Source organism: Cetorhinus maximus, chromosome 3 (genome assembly GCF_964194155.1).
Source record: "Cetorhinus maximus chromosome 3, sCetMax3.hap1.1, whole genome shotgun sequence".
Classification (NCBI taxonomy): domain Eukaryota; kingdom Metazoa; phylum Chordata; class Chondrichthyes; order Lamniformes; family Cetorhinidae; genus Cetorhinus; species Cetorhinus maximus.
In genome coordinates, this window is record NC_135881.1 from 41,013,154 (window position 1) to 41,031,946 (window position 18,793).

Consider the following 18,793-nt stretch of genomic DNA (forward strand, 5'->3'; position numbering starts at 1 on the left):
GGTAATGGCCACCATACTCACTTCTGCCCCCCGACTCTCTTGAACTTTGGGGATGTTACTCGTGTCTTCCACTGTGAAGACTGACGCAAAGTACCTATTCAGTTCCTCCGCCATTTCTTTGTTCCCCACTACTACTTCTCCAGTGTCATTTTCCAGCGGCCCAATGTCCACTTTTGCCTCTCTCTTACCCTTTATATATCTAAAAAAAACTCTTGCAATCTTCTTTTATATTACTGGCTAGTTTATCCTCATATTTAATCTTCTCCCTCCTTATTTCTTTTTTAGTTGTCCTCTGTTGGTCTTTGTAGGCTTCCCAATCCCCTGGTTTCCCACTGCTCTTTGCCGCATTGTATGCTTTCTCTTTAGCTTTTATGCTGTCCCTGACTTCCCTTGTCAGCCATGGTTGCCTCGTCCTCCCTTTAGTATGCTTCTTCTTCCTAGGAATGAATTTTTGTTGTGTCTCCCAAATTACTCCCAGAAACTCCTGCCATTGCTGTTCCACTGTCTTTCCTGCTAGGCTCATCTCCAGTCAATTCTGGCCAGCTCCTCCCTCATGCCTCTGTAGTTGCCTTTATTCAACTGTAATACCGTTACATCTGATTCCAGCTTTTCCTCTCAAATTGCAGGGTAAATTCTATCATATTATGATCACTAAATCTAGAATTGCCTGTTCCCTAGTGGGCTCCACCACAAGCTGCTCCAAAAAGCCATCTCGTAGACATACCACAAATTCCTTTTCTTGGGATCCACTACCAACCTGATTTTCCCAGTCTACCTGCATATTGAAATCCCCCATGATCACTGTAACCTTGCCTTTCTTACACACCTTTTCTATCTCCTGGTGTATCTTGTGCCCCACATCCTGACTACTGTTCGGAGGCCTGTACATAACTCCCATTATGGTTTTTTTACCTTTGCGGTTCCTCAGCTCTACCCACACAGATTCTACATCATCTGACCCTATGTAATTTCTTGCTATCGATTTAATTTCATTTCTTACTAACAAAGCAACCCCACCCCCTCTGCCAACCTGCCTATCTTTCCGATAGCTTGTATATCCTTGGATATTTAGCTCCCAGTCCTGATCCCCTTGCAGCCATATCTCCGTGATGCCCACCACATCATACCTGCCAATTTCAATCTGTGCCACAAGCTCATTTACCTTATTTCGTATACTGCGTGCATTCAGATACAAATGGAATATGAATGTAAACTAGCAAAAAAAACATAAGGGATTGTAAAAGCTTTTCGGTATTTAAAAAGAAAATGTTTGGCTAAGACAAATGTGGGCCTATTACAGGCAGAGTCAGGAGAATTTATAATGGGAAATAGAGAAATGGCAGAGGCTAAATAATTACTTTTGTCTGTCTTCACTGAGGAAAATGCAAGAAGTCTCCCAGAATTAGAGATCTAAGGGACTAGGGAGAATGAGGAATTGAAGGATGTTAGTAACAAGGTTGCAGTGGAGAAATTAATGGGACTGAAAGTTGGTAAGTCCCCAGGACCTGATATACTACATCCCAGAGTGTTGAAAGAGGTAGTTATGGAGATAGTGGATGCACTGGTGAACATCTTCCAAATTTTATAGGTTCTGGAATGATTCCTCAGATTGGAAGGTAGCAAATGCCACCCCACTATTTAAGAAAGGAGGGAGAGAGAAAAAATCCTCACATCAGTAGGAGGGAAAATGCTCTTTTATAAACGATGTGATAAATGGACACTTGGATAATAATGATCTGGTGGGGCACAGTCAACATGGATTTATGAATGGGAAATCATGGTTGATGGACTTGTTGGAGTTTTTTTGAGAATGTTACGAACAGAATTGATAAAGGGGAGTTGGTGGGCACAGTGTACTTGGGTTTTCAGAAGGCTTTTGATAAAGTCCCCCACAGGAAGTTGGTCAGCAAAATTAAAGCACGTGGAATAGGAGGTAATATACTGGCATGGATTAAGGATTGTTTTCTGCATGTTAGCCAGAGTAAGAATAAATGGGTCATTCTCACATTAGCGGACTGTGACTAGTGGGGTACTGCAAACAATCAGTACTTGGGGGCCCCAGCTGTTCATCAATGATTTGGATGTGGGGACCAAATGTAATATTTCCAAGTTTGTGGATGAGACAAAGCTAGGTGGGAATGTGTGTTGTGAAGATGATGCAAAGCGGCTTCGAGAGGATTTGGCAGACTTGGTCGCCGGGATTTTCCGGCCCAGCCAGAAGTCTATTGATTTGCAGCGGGACCAGAAGATCCCAGTGGCGGGCGGGTGCAGAAAATCCCACCCAGTGACTGGGCAAGGACATGGCAGATGGAATATAATGTGGAAAAATGAGGTTATCCACTTTGGTAGGAGGAACAGGTGTGCAGGGTATTTCTTAAATGGTAAGAGATTAGAAAGCATGGATGTACACGGGGACCTGGGTGTCCACATCAATAAGTCACTGAAAGCTAACATGCAGGTGCATCAAGCAATTAGGAAGGCTAATGGTATGTTAGCCTTTATCGCAAGGGGATTTGAGTACAGGAGTAGTGAAGCCTTACTTCAATTGTATAGAATCTTGGTTAGACCGCACCTGGAGTACTGTGTGCAGTTTTGGTCCCCTTACCTCAGAAAGGATATTATTGCCATAGAGGGAGTGCAACGAAGGTTCACCAGACTTGTTCCAGGGGTGGCGGGACTGTTTTATGAAGAGAGATTAGGAAAATTGGGCCCGTGTTCTCTAGAGTTTTGGTGAGAGGTGATTTCATTGAAGCCGGCAAAATACTTTAAAGGGATGGACAGGGTAGATGTAGGTAGGATTTTTCCCTTAGCTGGAGAGTCTAGAACAAGAGGACACAATTTCAAAATAAGGGGGAAGCCACTTAGGGCTGAGATGAGGAGAATTTTTTTTACTGAGGGTTGTGAATCTTTGGAATTCTCTGCCCCAGAGGGCTGTAGAAGCCCAGTCATCGAGTACGTTTAAAGCAGAGATTGGTATTGAGGAATCTGTTGATGATGAAGGGATATGGGGATTATGTGGGGGAAAAAGGCATTGAAGTGGATGATCAGCCATGATTGTATTGAATGGCAGAGCAGGCTTAATGGGCCATATGGTCTAATACCTGCTTCTATTTCTCGTGTTCTTATGTGCTAAAGTACTTGCAGCAAATCGGCATGGAGATCTGTTATGGTCAGCTTGTGCTAACTTTGTATTATTGATTTCCTCCCGCCCCTGTTTCTAGATGTTCTTGATGGATATAATGGTACAATATTCGCATATGGGCAGACGTCTTCTGGTAAAACTCACACTATGGAGGTAAGTGTTTTCCCCACCCATCTGTGAGATCAGCAAAAGGTGTTTGCCTGGTATTCATCCATTATTTGCTCACCCCTCACCATCATTGATCTGTGTCTGCCAATTCCTGACCAATTTATTAGTAAAAGTAACAAGTGTTTTTTTAAAAAAACTTTATTTTGAACAAACAAATAATATTGCTGGTACAGGTACTGGGCTTTGGCTTCTGAAAACTATTTCTAAAGATACAAAAAGATTTAAGAGCTCTGTTTACATTACTTGAATTTTTACCCCTAAAGTTGCCTTTAAGTCTTAAACACAAATATTGCCTTAAGAGATTGATTCAAGAAAGGTTGCTGCTGATTTATTTGCAATGTATTAGAAATGCTGGTTGGGAAACTGAGCTTACGCTCTACTGGTATCAACTAAACTGTTAACTTATCAACTACAGTTAACTTCTTTGGTTTAAGGAAAGTCATGTCTTTTGGGTGTCATTTATAATACCATAATTGTGTTTCTAATTACAGGGAACACTTCATGATCCTGATTGTATGGGAATAATTCCCAGGATAGCCCAAGATATTTTTAATTACATTTACTCCATGGATGAAAATTTGGAATTCCACATCAAGGTAAAAGTGCCTTTGAAACAAACTTGGTAGATGTGATTGACTCTGGCAAGGCTGCTATTTATTGCTCATCCTTAGTTGCTCTTGTTGAGAAGACCATTCAGAGTCTTTTTCTTAGACTGCTGTAATGTAGTGTTTTGACACACATGAGAAACTTGCTTAGGTCACTTTAGAAAGCAGTTGAGTCATGTATTAGCTAGACCAGATAGGAATGGAAGGTTTCTATGCCTGAAGGGCAATAGTGAACCAGTTGCTTTTTTTTTGCACCTTGGCAACAATGATCATTTTTATTGGTTTCATTTATTTGAGACTTTTTTGAAAAAAAAATTTCAAATTCTCAAACTGTTGCTGTGGGATGTGTTTGTGTTTGCTAGAATATTTGTCTAGTCCATAGCTGGTTAAAAATAATTTCTGCAACCACCTATTAAAATCAATTTTAATTAACATCAGTTTCTTTGCGAGTAACTGGTGTCATTTCAATTATATATTCCAGGTTTCATATTTTGAAATTTACTTGGACAAGATTAGGGATCTTTTGGATGGTAAGATTCTTCATTTTTTTGATCTAGATAGTGTTTGTACATGACATTACTTAGTGTTATGATACCTCAAAATACTAACTGGGGTTTCTTTTTATGCGTGAATTATATATTTGGAAGTGGTATTGCCAAAAAAATTCATTTGAAGTCTCGAAGAGTTGTAGAAGTTGCCGATTTTAAAAGTAGAGTGGTCAGTATTCTTAAATAATTTGAAATTTGTTTAAACACATAAAACACATCTCTATTTGTGGATGTCGCTGGCTAGGTTAGCATTTATTGTCCTTGTTCAGAGGGCATTTAAGAGTCAACCACATTGCTGTGGACCTGGAGTCACATGTAGGCCAGACCAGGTAAAGACAGAAGATCTCATCCTCTAAAGGGCATTAGTGAACTTGATGGGTCTTTAGGACAATCAGCAATGATTTTGTGGTCGTCATCAGACTTTTAATTCTAGATTTTTATTGAATTCAAATTTTACTACCGTGGTGGGATTCGAACCCTGGTCCCCAGAGCATTACCCTGGTCTCTGGAATACTAGTCCAGTGACAATACCACATGCCACTGCCTCCCCCTCTCAGGTGCATAGTGAAATGACACCAGTGCATTCTGGCAGGAAGGTATATTTAAACCATATTCTGTAATTTTTTTTTCTTCCCTGAACTGGCACTAGATCCAAATGCTTTCCTGTCACAATTTCTTTCCTATGTGGTCAAAATGGTTAAAATAGACTTTCTTCCTGAGCAGCTTTCTGCAATCATTTGATGTGAGACTTTATACTATTGCTCCACACGGTTCCAACTTTCCTCAGAACTGGGTCACTGTCAATGCAATTCCTTTTTAGAGATTTTCTTTTTCTGCCATTGAGATTTTTTAAGAACATATATATTTTATAATTTCTTTGCATGGCTGAAGATTGCTAACATACAAAATTGTGTTACTGTGGGAAAAGAAATATTTTATGAAAATTGAAATCATAGACCAGACCCAAGTTTTTGGTAAGATTCAGTTAGGGACCAATAAGGTTTTGTTTAAAGTAGACAATGTTTGAGATTCAAGACACTTAGAGAACAAGAACATAAGAAATAGGAACAGGAGTAGACCATTCAGCCCCTCAAGCATGCCCCGCCTTTCAAAAAGGTCCTGGCTGGTCATCGTGTGTTTCAATTTCCAAGTTCCCATTTAACCCTGATAACCTTAGATTCTTGTTAGGCAAGGGAAGCAATCTATCTCTACCTCAAAAATATTCAATGACCCCACCTCCACCACCTTCTGAGGCAGAGAATTCCAAAGTTGCACAACCCTCAGAAAAAAATTCTCATCTCTGTCCTAAAAGGGCGTCCCCTAATTTTAACAATGCCCCCTAGTTCTGGACTCACCCACAAGAGGAAAACATCCTTTCATCATCCCCCTTGTCAAGGCCGTTCAAGATCTTGTACACTTCAATCAAATCACCCCTCACACTTCTAAACTCCAGTGGAAACAAACTCAGCCTGTTTAACCTTTCCTCATAAGACAACTCCCTCATTCCAGGTATCAATCTAGTAAACCACCTTTGAACCGCCTCCAATGCATTTATATCAACACACTATTCGAGGTGTGGTCTCACCAATGCCCTGTTTAACTGAAGCATAACACCCTTACTTTTATGTTCAACCTCCCTCGTAATAAAGGATAGCATTCCATTAGCTGCCTTAATTGCTTGCTGTACCTGCATACTAACCTTTTGTGACTCACGTACTAGAACATCTAGATCCCTTTACACCTCAGAATTATGCAGCCGTTCTCCATTTAAGTAATACTCTGCTTCTTTATTCTTCCTGCCAAAGTAAACAACTTCAGGTTTTTCCACATTTAACTCAATTTGCCAGATCTTTGCCCGCTGAACCTATCTACATCCATCTGCAACCTCCTCATGTCCTCTCCACAACATACTTTCCTACCTATCTTTGTGTCATCTGCAAATTTAGCTACCATGTCTTCACTCCCCTCATCTAAGTCATTGATGTAAACTGTAAAAAGTTGACGTCCTAGTACAGACCCCTGTGGGACTCAACTCGTCACATCCTGCCAATCAGAAAAAGACCCATTTATGCATACTTTCTGCCAGCCAGCCAATCTTCTATCCATGCTAATATGTTGCCCCCTACACATGTGCTTTTATTTTCTGTAATAACCTTTGATGTGGCATCTTATTAAATGCATTCTGGAAATCCACGTACAGTACATCTACAGGCTCTACTTTATCCACTGCGCATGTTACTCCTTCAAAAATTCCAATAAATTGGTTAAACATGATTTTCCTTTCATAAAACCATGCTGACTCTTCGCTATTGCCTTGAGCTCTTCTATGTGCCCAGCTATAACCTCCTTAATGATAGATTCTAATAACTTCCCCACGACAGATGTCAAGCATACTGGCCTATAGTTCCCTGTTTTCTGCCTCCCCCTCTTGAATACTTTCTACTTTCCAATCTGATGGAACCTTTCCAGAATTTAGCAAACTTTGGAAAATTAACACCAGTGCATCAATTACCTCAGCCACCTCTTTTAAGACCCTAGGATGTAGTCCGTCGGGACCCGGAGATTTGCCAGCCTGCAGCTCCATTAATTTGCTCAGTACAGTTTCACTAGTGATTTCAATTTCACCAAGTTCCTTTCTCCTATACACCACCTGATTTGCAGCTATTACTGGAATATTTTTTGTATCCTCTATAGTGAACACAGAAGTTAAATATTTGTTAATTTCTTCCGCCATTTCCTTATTATCTACTATTAACTCCTCACTGTCACTCTCTAGAGGACCAACACTCATTTTACTTGCTCGTTTCCTTTTTAAGTACCCGTAGAAACTCGTGCTATCCATTTTTACGTTTCTAGCAAGCTTCCTCTCATACTCTAATTTCTTTCTCCTGATTAACCTTTTAGTCATTCTCTGCCATTCTTTATATTCTGTCCAATCATCTGTCCTGCTAATCATCTTTGCGGAGTTGTATGCTTTTTCCTTAAGTTTGATGCTTTCCTTAATATCTTTAGTTAACCATGGATGGTGGGTTCTCCCCTTAGAATTTTTCTTTATAGTAAGAATGTACTTATTCTGAATACTCTGAAATATCCCCTTAAATGACAGCCACTGCTTTATTGATCTAGCCTAGCTTTCTACTTCACTTCAGCTAGTTCAGCTTTCATCCCCACATAGTTGCCCTTAAGTTTAAGATACTAGTGTTAGACCTGCTCTTCTCCCTTTCAAATTGGATGTAAAATTCAATCATATAGTGGTTGCTGTTATCTAGGGGTGCCTTTACTCTGAGGTCATTAATTAACCCTGTCACGTTACACAATATCAAGTCTAATATAACCTGCTCTCTGGTTGGTTCCAGAACTTGCTGATCTAAGAAACTATCTTGAAAGCATTCTAAGAACTCCTCATCCAGGCTACTACTGCCAATCTGATTTTTCTAATTTGTGTAGATTTAAATCACCCATGATTATTGCCATCCCTTTATCACAAGCATACAACATTTTCTCTTAAATACTTGGTCCTACACTTGCTACTGTAGGGGGCCTGTAAACCACTCCCACTAATGATGTATTTCCTCGACTTTTCCTTATCTCCTCCCAAACCAGTTCTACACCCTGATCTCCTGAACCAAGGTAATCTCTAACTGCTGCACCAATGCCGTCTTTGCTTAACTGTGATACCCCTCCACCTTCACCTAGCTTCCTATTCTTCTTGAATATCATGTACCCTTCAATATGAAGGACCCAATCTTTGTCGTCCTGCAGCCACATCTCCGTAATTGCTATCAGATCATATTTATTTACTTCACTGTGGGCCATCAATTCATTTACTTTATGAATGCTATGCACATTCAGATAGAGAGCTTTCAGTTTTGTCTTTTTGTTATCTTTGTAACATCTAGTCTTGACTGTTGATGTATTCTTAGGCTTTTTCTCTCTGTCCATTCCTGCCATTCTCTGACCCTCATTTCTCATATTACTATTTTGCTCTCCTGTCTTGACTCTACACCTTGAATTGCTACCTCTACCCAAGCTTGATCCTTCACCCCTCTTGTTTAGTTTAAAGCCCTCTCTACTTCCCTAGTTATGCGATTTGCGAGGATACTCATCCCAGCACGGTTCAGGTGTAAACCGTCCCAATGGTACAGCCCCACTTTCCCCAGTGCCAGTGCCCCATAAACCAGAACCCAATTCTCCCACATCAGTCTTTAAGCCACGCATTTGTGACTCTAATGTTATTTGCCCTATGCCAATTTGCACGTGGTTCAAGTAATAATCCAGAGATTATAACCTTTGAGGCTCTGCTTCTTAATTTTTTGTACCTAGCTCCTCATGCTGACTTTGCAGAACCTCTTTCCTAGTTCTACCCATGTTATTGGTACCTACATGGGCCACGACAACTGGATCCTCCCCCTCCCATTGTAAGTTCCTCTCCAGCCCTGACCAAATGTCCCTAGCCCTGACCAAATGTCCCTAACCCTGGCACCGGGCAGGCAACATAGCCATCTGGAGTCTTGCTCTTTGCTGCAGAGAACAATGTCAATCCCCCTCACTATACTATTCCCTACTACCTCTACATTCGTTTTTGCAACCCCCACTTGAATGGCTCCCTGTATCCCTGTACCACAGTGCCATGGCCAGCCCGCTCATCCACCTTGCAGACTTCACTTTCATCCACAAAGGTTGTGAGCACCTCAGACCCGTTTGACAAATACAATGCCTGAGGTTCCTCCCCTGCTGTCTGCTCGTTCCCATTACCTGCCTCGCTGACAATCACATCCTGCTGACCAAAACAGATGTCCCTCTTCTTAGAGATGTGACTGTCTTCTGGAACAAAGTATTCAGGTATTTCTCCCCCTCCCTTATGTTGCGCAATGTCTGCATTTCGGCTTCCAGATCAATAATCCTGATCCAGAATTCCTTGAGCTGCTTATACTTCCTGCAGACATGCTTGTCGTAGATCGCCTAGGCATCCAAAAGCTCCTACAGCTGCAACATAACTCCATTCTAACTTATATTATTTAGTTAATTTACTTTAATTTCTTTCTTCCTATGTATGTTACAATTTACTGTGTTTATTGAATGCTAGTACCACTGACAACTAAAGGGTATATGCTTCTTAACTACAAGGTATGTGTTTTAGATGTTTGTTTAAATTACGTTATTGCTTTTTTACCTTTATCGTTTGATTTTAATTTTAAAGTTTTCAAATTTTGGTTTATTATTTTAAAGTTTTAGTCCATTTTATTTATAGATCTACCTTAACTCGCCTGTCCTAAGCTGGTTTCTCACACACTGTCCCTTAGACTGAGCATTTACCGGCCAATCAACTTATAAATAAAGCAACAAGATTCCATGGGTGTGTGGAACAAACAAAAATAAACTTAACTTTACAAGGTCATAAAGATTAAACAATTTACACTATTTATCTTGTACTCTAACATTCAGGGTTAATATGAGATACATGTGAATTAACAGGAAAACTGTGGTCGAACACAGCACACTGCACAATAAATGCCAGATGTGACCAAAACAGAGCGCACATTTCTCAACAACCCACCCAGATGCACCCGCCCAGTAACATTGAGTTAACCAATTACACTGAAACTGGAATCCCTCGCGAGAGAGAGAGCACAATCATCACTTTTGAAGATCTATCCAGGGAATTCTCTCCTCCAGTCACGCCAACTCAAGGCATCGATGACGGCCCACGTCGCAGGGTTTCCCAATCGTCTCCCAAGATTCTATTCCCCTGGATTCCCGAGTATACACTCAAGCACAAGCTCACAAGCACAACTTCAGCTCTCTGGTGTATATTTGCCTGCAGCACGGAGTCGCTAACCTGTGGTTGCCTTATTCACTTAAAGTCTGCTCCCCACAACCCTCTTTCTGTTCGGAGCCTGTTTCTCTTTTTTTAACTGAAATGGGTCCTTTTCCTGTCCCCTCTAGGACTCGTCTTTTGGGATCTCTCCCTGTCCCCTGCCTGGGACACTTCTCAATGGCGCCCCCCCCTCCTGGTCACATGACTTGGGTTTTTGTGCCGTGTTGTCTCCCTGCACAGGTGTGCTGGGCCCAAAGAACTTAAAAATATATATATTATATGCAGAACTGCGCATGTGCAGCCCGCTCCCAATCTGTGCATATGCAAAAGCTCAGGTCCATCGGGAGCTGAAGTTCCTGACCTCTGCTTTCGATGAGAGAAATATAGATTTCACAACAATATAAACTTTAAATTTGAGCAACAGGGTCAGCAGGGAGGAGGTAGGGGGTTGTGGGTCTTTGAGTAAGTTTGGAGAGAAATGGCTTGATAATTGTTGATACTAGCATTTGGCATAAAGCACTTGTATCTTTCCCTGTTCTACTTTTCTGCTTTTGTTTCCTTTTCGTTTTTCCTCATGCTATCACTACAGGCTGAGTGAAAGTTTTTTGCGACAGGAGAATGAGTTTACCCCCACTGCTCAGTGAGTTCTCTACTTATTCTAGACAATATTGCCATCACAGATTGGTGTGGGTAAGCTCAATCTCCATTATTTTGAGTTGTTTCCTTGTGAATGAAGGTGGACTTTACCCATACTCATTGAGTGTGAAACCACTGTGTAATATATATTTCACACTTGCTAGTTCTATTGAGTTAACTTACGTTATTTTGAGAAACATTCCATTGACATGATAATCATGCCATCCTGGCTCACTTTGGTCATTGTTGTCATAAAATAGTCCACTCAGTATCATCTGACGTTTATTGTAGTATCGATGCTGAAAATTTAAATATCGAATAGTTTGTTACATTGTACAGGTATGCAGGTATTTTGCACAGGTATGCAGGTATTTTGCATTACATGACAAAATAGTGGTTGATACCCAATAATCTCTTGCCTTCTGCTCTTGTCTGTTTTCTAGAAAAAGTTGATTCTGAACATTGGCTGACAGTGTAATTAAGAACTGATTTCTATGCAAGCAGTTTGTTTTACTAACTAGCACAATTTTGTTTTTGTTACATAATAATTTAATGACCTGATTAGTTCAAAACTTTTTCCAGAAAGACCAGCCTTTAGTCTACAGATCTGAGAATACCAAAAAGCTAATTTCCCGCACAGAGTGCTATATTCTATAGATAACCAGACTGTGTTTATAGGACCACACCTAACCATCAGATTTTGTAGCTGCACTTTGGTTTTGCTTTTACTCATGATTTTACCTGAACTCTTCAAATTATTTTATTTCAGTGTACCTCATCTGCAGGCTATATAAACTGGAAGATTTTAACAGCGAAGGAAAGGCCTTGTCATCAGTACTCAATTTTAAGAATAAACTGGTTATAAAAAATTATTAAAAGACTTTAGGATTATGTTATCTCTGTTCATCTGAATATCTTTGTATAAACAATTAATGATATTGTCAACTTTTACCAGTGTTAACTACATGTGAAGTCTTCAGCTGCCTTGATATTTTGTCCTGACCTCGGCTCTCAATGAGAGAAATATAGATTTCATAACAATATGCACTTTAAATTTGAGCAACATTTTGTCCAACAATCTGTCCATGTATGTTAATTAACCTCCACGTGGTTTTAACATTGCTTGGATGGACTGCTGACCAAACATCAAAAATCTTTTGTACAAAAACCTGTCTTAATATATATTAAGAAAAATGAGTAAAGGAATATGGATGGTGAAACTAAATTCTAGTAAGAAAATTATTTTAACCCACTTTTCCATTTGTTAAAAATTTTCTTGGTTAAGTCATGATAAAGCAAGATGGAGTAAGATAGCACCAGAGTCCACAACTACATTGTTAGGGATCAGTGTATCATTAATTCTTAGTTTTAAGAAGTGCTTATTTCCTATTGGCGTCTGTCCAATAAGAAATTGGCTAATCGTTTTGAGAAGTATTGATTAAGGAAGACATTTATAAAGTACATATCTTTGTGGGTCTTGAGTTTACTATATTTTGAGCATCCCTGAATTATGCGCAGATATAAACAACACTGTCTTAAATTACTTTTAGTTTGCATGTAGTAGAAAATGCTCCTGTTTCCACAAAAATGGGTTGTTGCGATGGCAACCTTGTCAAACTAATAAGTTACAAGTCAATTGTGTGGATGTTGGTATGTTCAAAACATAATTGTATTTGGTATCCAAGTCAATGATTTCTTCCCATCATGAGATTTGCTAGAGGTAAATGGTTATCATTGTTATCATGTTTTTGGGCAGTCTTGCAGTAGTTGTGTGTGGTAACTGTTACAGTTTACTAGGGCAAGCTATATAAACTAAATGCCCATTGAATATGGAATATCTTACTGTTGCTGCTTGTGGGTAGTGCCACCGATCGGATTGATAGCTTATTTCCTGTTTGGCACAAATTGTAAAAAGGAAATCGGGTAGTAATTTAAAGGATTACAGAGACAAAGGTAATTCTTCAACATCATCACAAACCAGCAAAACCTTGTGAAAACTTTTTTCAATTGAAGTCAATTTAAACGCATCACCCTTTCGTTAGTCATTCTTGGTTAATAGCACAATTGCCTCTTGAGTCAAAAGGTTGTGGGTTCAAGTAAGATTCTGGAATTTGAACACAAATTAAGGTTGACACTCCAGTGCAGTAATGCAGGAGTGCTGCACTGTTGGAGGTGCCATCTTTTGGATGAGAAATTAAACCAAGACCCTGTTTGCCCCCTTGGTGGACGTAAAAGACTCCATGGCCCTCTCTCCAGAGTCCTAGCGAATAGTTATCCCTCAATTAACGTCACTAAAAAAACAAATTATCGGGTCATTGCTGCTTGAGAGCTTGTGTGCAAATTGGCTGCTGCCTTTCCTGCAGTGAACAGTGACTATACTTCAAAAGCACTTCATTGGCTGTAAAGCACTTTGGGGTGTCCTTTGGCTGTGAATAAACACATAGGCCACCAACTTGTAAGAAAGATGTAGAGGAACAAATTTACAAGGAAATTGGAGAGTTGCAAGAATTATAGAGTAGTTGTAATGTGGGACTAATTATCCGAAATAGCTTGAATAGGAAGGACAGAGAGGGTCAAGAGTTCCTAGAGTGTGTTCAGGAGAATTTTCTACAGTATGTTTCCAGTATAACAAAATCTGGTTCTTGGGAATGAGGTGGGCGAAGTGGATCAAGTGTTAGTAGGGGAACATTTAGGGGACGGTGATCTTTGCATCATAAAGTTTAGATTGGCTATCGAATTGGACATCTAAAGATTAGCAGGCAAAACTAATTGAGCATACGTTGCCTTTAATGAAGAGAGTTGAATACAGTCTAAGTAGATTCCCACGAAGAGGAAATGTAGGGCAAACAAATTCAAAGCTCCATGGATGATGAAAGAGGTAAAGATTAGGATGAAGCAGGAAAAGTGTACTTAGGACAAATGTCAAGTGGATAATTCAATTGATAACCAGGCCAAATAGAGGAGGTTCAGAGGAGAATTGATAAAGCAGATAAAAGCAACAGAGTATGAGAGAGACTGGCAGCTAACCTAAAAGAAAATCCAAAAGTCGTCTTTAGGCATACAAATAGTAAAACGGTGGTAAGAAGGGCAGATTACGGACCAAAAAAGGGGCTTACATATGGAGGCAGGGAGCATAGTGGAGATACTAGATGAATACTTTGCATCCTGTCTTCATCAAGAAAAATGCTGCTGCCCGGTTCATGGTGAAAGCAGAGGTAGTTCAGATACTTGAAGGGCTTAAAATTGATGAGCAGTGGTATTGGATATTGTCTATACTTATAATTTGATAAGGCACCAGGACCAGAAAAATTAAGTGCAAATATACTGAGGAAAGTGAGTGTGGTCATTGCGGAGGCACTGGCCATAATTTTCCAGTCTTCCTTAGACTCAGGGTGATGTCAGAGGACTGGAGAATTGTAAATGTTACACCTTTGTTCAAAAGAGGGTGTAAAGATAAGCCCAGCAACTCAGTTTAACCTTGGTGGTGGAGAAGCTTGAAGAAAGGATAATTCTGGACAAAATTAATAGTAACTTTTTAAAATTTATTTGTTCGCAGGATGTGGGTGTCACTGGAAGGGCCAGTATTTATTGTCAACCTGTAATTACCTTTGAAAGTGCAAATGAGCTACTTTGAACCACTGCAATCCATGTGGTATAGGTACACCCACAGTGCTTTTAGGAAGGGAGTTCCAGGGTTTTGACCTAGCGACAGTGAAGGTGATATAGTTCCAAGTCAGGACGCTGTGTGACTTGGAGGGGGATCTTGCAGATGGTGTTGTTGCCCTGAATATGTAGACCTTGCCATTCTAGTTAGTAGAGGTCACAGTTTTGGAGGGTGCTGTCAGAGGAGCTTTGGTGAGTTACTGCGTTGCATCTTGTAAATGGTACACACTTCTGCCACTGTGCATTGGTGGCGGAATGAGTGAATGTTGAAGGTGGTGGATGGGATGCTAATCAAGTTTGCTGCTGTGTGCTGGATGGTGTCAAGCTTCTCGAGTGTTGTTGGTGCTGCACTCATCTGGGCAAGTGGAGAGTATTCTATCACACTCCTGACTTGTGGTTTCTTGATGGTGAACAAGCTTTGAGGAGTCTGGAGGTGAGTTACTCACTGCAGAATCCCCAGCTTCTGACCTGCTCTTGTATCCACAGTATTTATATGGCTGGTCTAGTTTAGTCTCTGGTTAGTGGTAGCCCCCAGGATGGTAATAGTGGGGGATTTAATGATGGTAATGTCATTGAATGTCATGGGGAGATTATTAGATTCTCTCTTGTTGGAGTTGCCTAGTACTTGTGTGTTGTGAATGTTTCTTGGGCAAAATGTGTTTAACTAACTTGCGTAAGGGTAATGCTGTTGATGTGGTGTACATGGACTTCCAAAAGGCATTTGATAAAGTGCTACACAACAGACTTGACAGCAAAGTGAGAGCACGTGGAATTAAAGGGACAGTAGCAACATGGATACAAATTGGCTGGGTGATAGGAAACAAAGAGTCGTGGTGAACACTTGTTTTTTGGACTGACAGGTTTATAGTGGAATTCCCCAGATGTCATTTAGGACCTCTGCTCTTCCTGGTGTCCATTAATGACCTAGACCTTAGTGTTCAGGACACAATTTCATAATATGTGGATGATACAAAACTTGGAAGTATTCTGAACCATGAGGAGGATAGTGTAGAATTTCGAAAGGACAGCCAGGTGGAATGGGTGGACAAGTGACAGATGAAATTTAATGCTGAGAAGTGTGAAGTGATTAATTTTGATAGGAAGAATGTAGAGAGGCAATAGAAAATAAAGGGTATACAGACTTAAGGAGGTGCAGAAGCAGAGAGACCTCTGTGTATATATGCAAAAATCATTGAAGATGGCAGGACAAGTTGAGCAATTAATAAAGCATATAGCATCCTAGGCTTTATCAATGGGGGAATAGAGCACAAAAGCAAGGGAGTTATGTTAAGCTTATATAAGACATTGGTTCAGCCTCAGCTGGAGTATTGCATCCAGTTCTGAGCATCACACTTAAGGAAGGATGTGAAGGCATTGGAGAGTGTGCACAAAAAATTCATGAGAATGGTTCCAGGGATGAGGAACTGCAGTTATATAGAAAGGTTGGTGAAGTTGGGGCTGTTGTCCTTGGGGAAGAGAGGTGGACATGGGATTTGATAGAGGTATTCAAAGTCATCAGGGGCTTGGACAGAATAGATTGGGAGAAATTGCTCCCATTGGTGGAAGGATTGAGAACAAGAAGGCACAAATTTAAGGTAATTGGTAAAACAAGCAATGGTGACTTGAAAAATATTCATGGAGCATGTGCTTCGGGTCTAGAATGCAGTACTTGAGACTGTCGGACAAAGTCACAAAAAAGGAATGAAACCGGACGGACCACCCGGCATTGACCTAGGCACTGGAAACGACAATGGCAGTCTGTCCTGTCGACCCTGCAAAGTTCTCCTTACTAACACCTGGAGGCTAGTGCCAAAATTGGAAGAGCTGTCTCACAGACGAGACAAGCAACAGCCTGACATAGTCAGAATCATATCTTACAGATAATGTCCCAGGCACACCATCACCATCCCTGAGTATGTCTTGTCTCACCGGCAGGATAGGCCCAGCAGAGGTGGCGGCACAGTGGTATACAGTCGGGAGGGTGTTGCCATGGGAGTCCTCAACATCGACTTCGTACCTCATGAAATCTTATGGCATCAGGTCAAACATAGGCAAGGTAACCTCCTGATTACCATGTACTGCCCTCCCTCAGCTGATGAATCAGTGCTCCTCCATGTTGAAGGAAGCAGTGAGGGTGGCAAGAGTGCAGAATGTACTCTGGGAGGGGGATTTCAATGTCTATCACCAAGAGTGGCTCGGTAGCCCCACTACTGACCGAGCTGGCTGAGTCCTAAATGATACAGCTGCTAGATTGAGTCTGCAGCAGGTGGTGAGGGAACCAGCAAGAGGGAAAAACACACTTGATCTCACCCTCACCAAGCTGCCTGCCGCAGACGCATCTTTTCATGACAGTATAGGTAGGAATGACCACGCACAGTCCTTGAGGAGACGAAGTCCTGCCTACACATTGAGGATACCCTCCATCATGTTGCGTGGCACTACCACCATGCTAAATGGGATAGATTTTGAACAGTTCTGGCAACTTGACTAGGCCAACCATGAGGTGCTGTTGGCCATCAGCGGCAGCAGAATTGTACTCGAACACAATCTGTAACTTCATGGCCACACATATTCCCCACTCTACCATTACCATCAAGCCAGGGGATCAACCCTGGCTCAATGAAGAGTGCAGGAGGGCATGCCCGGAGCAGCGCCAGGCATACCTAAAAATGAGGTGTCAACCTGGTGAAGCTATAATACAGGACTACGTGCATGCCAAACAGCATAAGCAGCAAGTGAGAGACAGCTAAGCAATCCCACAACCAACGGATCAGATCTAAGCTCTGCAGTCCTGCCACATCCAGCCGTGAATGATGGCGGACAATTGAACAACTCACTGGAGGAGGAAGCTCCACAAATATCCCCATCCTCAATGATGGAGGAGCTCAGCACCTCAGTGCAAAAGATAAGGCAGAAGCATTTGCAACAATCTTCAGCCAGAAGTGCCGAGTGGATGATCCATCTCGGCTTCCTCCAGGGGTCCCCAGCATCACACATGCCAGTCTTCGGCCAATTCGATTCATTCCATGTGATATCAAGAAACGGCTGAAGGCACTGTATACTGCAAAGGCTGTGGGCCCTGGACAATATTCCGGCAAGAGTACTGAAGACTTGTGCTCCAGAACTTTCCGCGCCCCTAGCCCAGCTGTTCCAGTACAGCTACAATACTGGCATCTACCCAGCTATGTGGGAAATTGCCTGGGTATGTCCTGTACACAAAAAGCAGGATAAATTCAACCCAGCCAATTACTGCCCCATCGGTCTACTCTCGATCATCAATAAAGTAATGGAAGGGGTCATCAACAGTGCCATTAAGTGGCACTTGCTTAGCAATAACTTGCTCACTGACGCCCATTTTGGGTTCTGCGAGGGCCACTCAGCTCCTGACCTCATCGCAGCCTTTGTTCAAACATGGACAAAAGAGCCGAACGCCTGAGGTGAGTTGAGAGTGACTGCCCTTGACATCAAGGCAGCATTTGACTGAGTGTGGCATCAAGAAACCCTAACAAAAAGTGGAGTCGATGGGAATCGGGGGGAAAAACTGTCCGCTGGTTGGAGTCATACCTAGCACAAAGGAAGATGGCTGTGGTTGTTGGAGGTCAGTCATCTCAGCTCTAGGACCTCACTGCAGAAGTTCCTCAGGATAGTGTCCTCAGCCCAACCATCTTCAGCTGCTTCATCAATGACCTTCCTTCCATCATAAGGTCAGAAGTGGGGATGTTCGCTGATTTGTACAATGTTCACTATTCACAACTCCTCAGACACTGAAGCAGCCCATGTCCAAATGTAGCAAGTCCTGGACCATATCCAGGCTTGGGCTGACAAGTGGCAAGTAATATTCGCGTCACACAAGTGTCAGGCAATGACCATCCCCAACAAGAGAGAATTCAACCATTGCCCCTTTATGTTCAATGGCATTACTATCACTGAATTCCCCCACTATCAACATCCTGGGGGGTTATCATTGACCAGAAACTGAACTGGACTAGCCAAATAAATACTGTGGCTACAAGAGCAGGTCAGGAATCCTGTGACGAGTAACTCACCTCCTGACTCCCCAAAGCCTGTCCACCATCTACAAGGCACAAGTCAGGAGTGTGATGGAATACTCCCCACTTGGCCAGATGAGTGTTGCTCCCACAACACTCTAGAAGCATGACACTGTCCAGGACAAAGCAGCCTGCTTGATTGGCACCACACCCACAAACATTCA

The 18,793-nt window shown here is 41.6% G+C and overlaps 1 protein-coding gene across 1 annotated transcript in view; it reads left to right on the plus strand.

Annotated features, from left to right (window-relative positions):
- The window catches only part of LOC144677608 (kinesin-1 heavy chain), a 125,099-nt gene that overhangs the window by 47,259 nt on the left and 59,047 nt on the right, over positions 1-18,793 (plus strand). Inside the window, exons 3-5 of the mRNA XM_078537649.1 lie at positions 3,222-3,295; positions 3,802-3,906; positions 4,397-4,445. Coding sequence (XP_078393775.1) covers positions 3,222-3,295; positions 3,802-3,906; positions 4,397-4,445 — 228 coding nt within the window. The remainder of the gene's footprint in view (positions 1-3,221; positions 3,296-3,801; positions 3,907-4,396; positions 4,446-18,793) is intronic.